This window comes from Argentina silus (genome assembly GCF_951799395.1).
Source record: "Argentina silus genome assembly, chromosome: 13".
Lineage (NCBI taxonomy): Eukaryota > Metazoa > Chordata > Actinopteri > Argentiniformes > Argentinidae > Argentina > Argentina silus.
Genome location: NC_139667.1, coordinates 302,684 through 310,056, shown reverse-complemented (window position 1 = coordinate 310,056; position 7,373 = coordinate 302,684). Strand labels below are relative to the sequence as shown.

The window sequence follows — 7,373 nt, the reverse complement described above, 5'->3', positions numbered from 1 at the left end:
TCACCGCTGCTTCCTCTGATCTCTAGACCACTCAGTCTAGGATGACATGAGAGACAACTTCCTGTATTAATGAACAATTCTAACAATGTGAAAACACACTGAACACTCCAAGGTCTCCAGACGGGACATCTGTCTGTGAATCAACTGTTCCTAGACTGTTATCATTCCTCTGACAATCTGTATCTCTGGGAATGTGGTCCTCTGTCATCTGTGAGAAGTAGTCTTGCCTGCACTCCTGGGGGGCCAGTTTCTCTTGCCTGCACTCCTGGGGGGCCAGTTTCCCAGACCCAGATTAAACCTAGACCTAGACTAAAAAACATTTTCAATGGAGAAAGTTGAAAGTGTGATTTAGTCTTGGATTAGTCTTAATCTGTGTCGGGGAAACCAGGCCTGAATGATCCGTGGGGAAAATACACATTCCATTTCTGCTTACCCGGAGTTTACAAGATGTCTGTGAACTTGTGAAGATCATTGAGATTGTAACAGGTGCAGTGGATGTGAACCAGCTAGCAGACCCGTTCACAACAACTACAGGTCCGAGGGAGCCTCGCGTCCTCGGCTGAGGGAGGTGGGAGGCTCCAGTGTTTTTCCATTCGGTCAATTACCATCTGGGAGCCTAATCCTGCGGTGCAACTGAATTAGCCTTATTTTAGCTTGCTAGCTAGACAACACACTGAGTCATAGTCAATGCAAAGCTGTTTAAACTTGTGCATTTGGCAAATCCTCCCGTCTAGACGAGACAGACGGGCTCCGCCGCACCGCAGCCGTCCGTCCGCGTCCACGTACCAGCCTCGGAGGTGATGCTAGCCTGGCTAACCCGGCTAACCCGGCTAACCTGCCTAACCCGGCTAACCTGCCTAACCCGGCTAACTGGGTAGAACAGTCGGCTCGTCAACGTTACTCACCTCCCATGCATCCTGCAGCGAAGTCCAGTGCCATTCCCTCAAGAGTCTTTAAATCAGTCAGAAAAGCTCCTAGTTTCTGGCTAGCAGTCAAATACGGTTTGGGCGGTAGACAAAAATCCGGCTTGATGCAACACGACTTCGTATCAAAGTGGCAGAAAACAACCGAGACTCGCCTCTAGACTTCTGACTTCTAGACTTGTAGATTCTAGACTTCCAGACTTGTAGATTCTAGACTTCTAGACTTCCAGACTTGTACACTTGTAGACTTCCTCCTCTGGTCGGCCGGCAGCAGACGCTAGCTTGGTGGCTAGCTAACTGTCCTACCAGGTGTGGAGAGCTCGTCTCCTGGAGGCGAAGAGGTCTGATGGAATAAGAATTAAATCACTGAGAGCTCCTAAATAAGCTCGATGGTTATTATTTGATGTCGCGCCGAGCATTGACTGTCCTCTCCGCAGTTACTGTCCTGTCCTGTCCTACCCAACCAACCAACCCAGTTCTCTCTCTCTCTCTCTCTCTCTCTCTCTCTCTCTCTCTCTCTCTCTCTCTCTCTCTCTCTCTCTCTCTCTCTCTCTCTCTCTCTCTCTCTCTCTCTCTCTCTCTCTCTCTCTCTCTCTCTCTCTCCCCCCCCCCCCCCTCTCTCTCTATTTCTATTTCTATACCACGTGAAGTTAAAGGAGGTCCTTTTGGAGGAACCGTTCCGTCCAATCGGATCACTCTGAAGAAGACAACGCCCCTCTTTCTCTCCTCCGCCCCCTCCTCTGATTGGCCCGCGGCTCCATGAGGCCAATCTGCTGGACCTGCAGTCCTAACTCATGTCCCTCTGCCTGATGTTCCATCCCTGTACACGTTCATCTATTCTTGTCAACTGAGTTAGATATAAAAATGAAATATCAAGTTTAGGTTAAAATCTACATACCATAACTCAGTGATATATGAATGTGATTGAGACAAGACCTGGGCCTGTATTGTGGCCAGATTTACAAGTATAACCTAGTTTGTATCCATTGTAAAAATCCATAGAATTATTTTGTGTTCACTCATTTGTTGTTCAGCATAGTATACTGATTCAGATATCAGCTATCAAATGTCATTATGTTTTTTTTTGGTTTGCCGTGGTATCGTTTAAGAATCAAAATCGTGATATCGAGCTGATATCGGTATCAAAGTCAACATGTTGTTATGGCGACAACGCGAGGAGACAGAGGAACAAAACGTTATGAGAGATGAAGTCACAACGCATCAAAGTATCGACAGCCTTGACTTCCAAGAAATCTAGACAGGGATGGAAGTTCCTCATTCTGATAAGGCCTTGTTGACACAGACGGTGTGAGAGCCGACATCTGAGACCATGGGTTGTTGTCATGGATTCGAGAGTGATGATGACCCCCAACTGACAACCAGCTCCATCCTCCCTATCAGTTGACGTAGTCGACGGTAACAGCCTCATACCGCATGATTGAACCTTCGTGATGAACATGTTTATGACACACAGTGTTCCATGACTCATAAACCTCTCCCACGATTTTGAAAAATCTCACCAGAGGTCTCTCTCTCCGAATTCGGTTAACATGGCCTGGTTCCCGTGTAGCACAATGAATAACCACGGGGGAGGAGTGATGTGTTGACCTGAATCAGAGTTGAGTGGCGGTTTCAAGATTCAAGATTCAAGATTCTTTATTTGTCACGTGCATACAAGTATACAGTGAAATGCAAAAGTGACAGTGCCACAGAGTAGTGCAACAATACAATAAGTTTAAAAATAGAATCAAATAAAAATAGAAGTACTAAAAAATATACAGTATGGACAGTATAAACAATATGAACAGTATAACCAGTAAGCATATAAGTAAGCAATATAAATAGCAGATGGATGATTATGTGTGTGCATATGTGTTATGATGTCAGTGAGTGTGTGAGTGACTTGAGGGGGGCACTGGTGGGGTCATCATTGACGATTCTGATGGCGTGGGGGAAGAAACTCAGTCTTAGCCTCTCTGTTTTTGCTGCATGACAGCGGAGGCGTTTTCCTGACCGCAGCAGCTGGAACAGTCCATGTTTCGGGTGGTGAGGGTCCTTCATAATCCTGTAGGCTCTGGTCCTACACCTCCTGGTGTACAGGACATGGAGAGGGGGGGTTGGAGCTCCCATGGTTTTTTCTGCCAGGCGTACCACCCTTTGCAGAGCTCGCCTGTCCTGGGCCGTTCTAGGTTTCTGTTCACAGGAAGAGAAACAGAGCCAAACTACAACTTATGTCCTGGTTGTGTGTGTGTGTGTGTGTGTGTGTGTGTGTGTGTGTGTGTGTGTGTGTGTGTGTGTGTGTGTGTGTGTGTGTGTGTGTACAGTATGTGCATATGCCCTGGTTGAGTGTGTGTGTGTATGTGTGTGTGTGTGTGTGTGTGTGTGTGAGAGAGAGAGAGAGAGAGAGAGAGAGAGAGAGAGAGAGAGAGAGAGAGAGTAGCCCTCCACTGCCCCCTACTGGTGTAGAGATGTACCATATGTTTGAGTGTATTGTAGCGATGCCTCTATTCTAGCTATTCCACCACGCCATGACAGTGGCTTTCATGTGATAAACGTTTATTTAATTAAACTGGTACATTCAAGTATACATTTAATATGTTTTAAAACGCCTAATATAACAAACGCACCGCTTAAAATAGTTCAGATTGGTGACTATTCAACTTGCATCAGCTTTACCGGGTAAGTGTTCGAGGCAAATGTATCCCCGGTGATACAACATTTAATTGCTCTACAGTTCCAGTAAGGATTCCATTAATGCTCAAAGGTCTGGGCTCCTTGGACATAAAACATGTTCATATGTTGGGAGAAAGTCTGTCTCCATAATGGAAAGGATGTAAATCAAATTCATGGACGTTCAAAACGTTAGATTTTGATGATTTTTAGTGGAAGTTATCGGTAGTTGTTGTGGTTCCGAGCTGTGTTCTGTGAACGACAAAAGTGGGACTCCGTTCACCGACCTCAGGTGGATGTAAATGATGATTTCTTCAAAATAAAAGGGCCCACGCTTTACTTAAACTTGTTGAAGCATTTAGAAATGCTAAATATGGATAAAGGAACCACAAATGATATGTAACTACATCTGGGAATAAACATTTAACACTGTCAATGTATTATTTGTGTTTTGTAATTCTTCTAATATCCTAATTATCCTGTTGAAAGACTGCTGCACTGCATAGGGGACACATAATGGACTGTACACAAAATATTTTCCAAGGTTGAACATGATTTATTCCACCAATCTACTCAGCAAGACTTCTAGAATATGAATCAAGTGAGTTTCAACCATGAGGGGTGTCATACGGAGTGGTCTTGGCCCTTCAGTGTGGCCCAACAGTTCAAAGTGCTCCTCTAGACTGCGTAGGGAACACATAATGGACTGTACAGAAAATATTTCTCAAGGCTTAACATGATTATTATGTGCAATGTAATTGTAACTCTCGTCCAAATGTCATACTATCTCGTAACGACGTAGTTTGAAGCAATTCACAAAAGGATCTCACTTCTCAGGATTGCAGGTGTTTGGGAGAGTGTTCCTAAGAGTAGGTAAACACAGGTCCGCTGTGTTTGGTCCTGGTCCCCCCAGGTCCGCTGTGTTTGGTCCTGGTCCCCCCAGGTCCGCTGTGTTTGGTCCTGGTCCCCCCAGGTCCGCTGTGTTTAGTCCTGGTGACAGGGACAAGGAGGTTGGTAGGGGTGTGTTGGAGGAGGGGGTCAGAGAGGTAGGAGGGGGCCATGTTGTTGAGGGATTTGTAGGTGGTGAAGACAATGTTAAACTGAATCCTAAATCGGACTGGGAGGCGTAGAGGTTTCAGGGGACTGGAGTGATGTGGCCTTGAGGTTCCGGGACTTTATGGTGCATATCTGCTTTGGATCAGGAGTGGGGAGGTCAACATCAAAGAGAATGGCTTGGTGGTCAGAGATAGTGAGGTCAGTGGCAGTCAGGTTTCCAACAGTGATGCCAATGGAGAAGACCAGGTCCAGGATATGGCCACGGTTGTGTGTGGGGAAGTCAACATGTTGCGTGTTCACGGAAAAATATTCAAAAGGTTTCTGCCAGGTTTCAGTCAGACAGAGCAAATCAAGATGGTTGTCCATAATGAAGTCACTGAGGATGGGACCCTGGTTGTTAATGGTGTTAAACAGCCAGCCTCAGGTGTGATCGCTGACTGGCTGCAGGATGGTGTTCTCGGGAGGCAGCAGTGGCAGGACACAGTCTCTGGCTGGACCCAGGGTTTCTCCCCTCAGCTGTTGTTACATGAGGGATGGCGTCTCTGGAGGAATTAGGCTTGATGGGTTTCTGCTGTCCTGCTCTATTTCCTCTGCATGTTTTCCACTGTAGTCGGCCCAGCGCCTTGGAGAACAGCCTTCAGTTCCACTGTCTAAGCTATGCAGACATATCAAGGAGTAGGCTAGCTGGGTACCCACTGGGTATACACTCGCAAGCGGAGAGACACTCCAAACAGAAGTTCAGTGAAATCTCTAAAGCAGCACAGCAACTTTCCCTCCTTATAGGGAGGGATGGAGCACACCGTACCCCAACTAAGGACAAAGATTGAGATGTTGAGGGTTGGAACACATTGTGTCAATAACAGTTGACACAAGGACTGTTTCCCACACTCTACTTCCAACCTTCAAACCTTGTTTTGCCCAGCAACACTACTCAGTAAATTTCCACAACCTGCCTTACCCATAGGGGCAGGCCTAGGACATTGTTATAAGAAATACAGCAGTATTCTGTCAAAAACATTTCTATCAATAATATTATGTGGTACAGACAGACAGCTCAGCATGATGGTGTCATTCTGAACTCACTTGCTTTTCAGGAAGGTTATGAACAAACTCCTGAAGATTTGATTGGACGAATCAATGTGTCTCACTCCTTTACCACCCTGGTCCTCTCTAACCTCTCACTGGAGGACAGTGGTCAGTACTGGTGTGCTGTCTATGATTGGGTAGATTCTGAATATATGTGTTACTCATCAAACAAGACCATCCTAATCTATCAGGAGAAGGACCCCTTTGGCATCGACTCCATGTTCTATGCAGTGTGGTGTTCCCTGGTGAGCTGTGTTCTGCTGGGGATGGTCTGTGCTGTGGTCGCTGTGAACCTGAAGACCAGGAGAAGAGACCAGGCTTCTCAGAGGACCCTGAGGAGGAGACAGGAGGAGAGAGAGGAGGAGGAGAGAGGAGGAGAGAGAAGAGGAGGGGAGAGAAGAGAGAGGAGGAAACCAGTATGTGAACAGATAAGGCCAAATGTTTACAATTAAGCAACGAAAATGTCTGCAACATAGACTTGATGTGTATATAGATAGATGTGTGTATGTGAGAGGAGGAGGGACTCCAGACTCATTTATGAGACCAGAATATGACAGTATGCTTCTTATTTCAGTGATATGAATTGGCATTATTCATTACCAATACATTGTCCTTTTTTATTTGTCATTATTGTTCAGTTGTATCAATGGATTTAGATTTCTTAACCTGGTTCCAAAGAGCTCTGAAAGTCAACAAAGGATGAACTGTTAATCAAATACTGTAAAACGTTACTGTAAATACATGATAGAAAATCACTGGAAATGCTGACATGACATAAAGCATCTAGAAGCGAGTATGGTTTAGTTTTGATTCCAATGTTTCTGTGTTGCATGAGATTAGTAATGTCTCAGTGTCTCAAAGACACTGACGACGGTGACCCAGTGGGTCAGGACACAGACACAGAGGGGGAGGGGGTGGTGGTGGAGCTCCGGGTGGGTTGATCCGAAAACGGAGTACAATAACACTTGTGGCTCCGATTTGCATGTGCAAAAAGATATCAAAGTCGACCATTTTAACTGTAATATTTCAAATAGAAGTAATCCAATGGGAGTTTATGAAGTCTAGTGTTTGCATGAATGTAATAGCAAAACCAGTTTAAATGATGCTTTGAAGTATAGAACCAGGCCAATGTAAGAAAACGTAGCAAGGGAATTGCTGTAGGCTATTTGATAGACTTCATGACTCGATATCAATGTAATTTGGTCAGTCGTTATCTACGTTCAAAATGATGTTAAGCATTTGTTTATCAGGACATACAGACCGTTTCCACCCATTTTAATTCTGAGGCATAAAATACGAAGCGTTCTGCCCTTTAGTAGAGGCAGATAGGTGAACTTTTGATGTCCTCTTGATGTCCTCGAACGAACCAGTCTTTTTTGTTTCGATCAGAAACTCCTTATAGGATAAACTTGATGTCCGGATTAGCCTATAGGCTACAATGTGACGTAGGCTGTTATTATATGATATGATTATATTACATTCTATTAGGATATATATTATATTAGGTTATAATATGTGTGGTAGGCCTAGACACTGTGCATGTGAAAAACTGAGCATATGAAAAACGAATATTTATTATATCCTTGAATACATGGAGCATACTCCTTAAAATGACCTATATTCCTAATTTATAGCCTG

The 7,373-nt window shown here is 44.8% G+C and overlaps 1 protein-coding gene across 1 annotated transcript in view; it reads right to left on the bottom strand.

Moving 5' to 3' along the window:
• The window catches only part of LOC310814466 (mitochondrial basic amino acids transporter-like), a 7,843-nt gene extending 6,454 nt beyond the window's left edge, over positions 1–1,389 (bottom strand). The window contains exon 1 of the mRNA XM_083683889.1: positions 906–1,389. Coding sequence (XP_083540015.1) covers positions 906–939 — 34 coding nt within the window. The 5' untranslated portion in view covers positions 940–1,389. The remainder of the gene's footprint in view (positions 1–905) is intronic.
• Between the last annotated feature and the right edge of the window lie 5,984 nt (positions 1,390–7,373).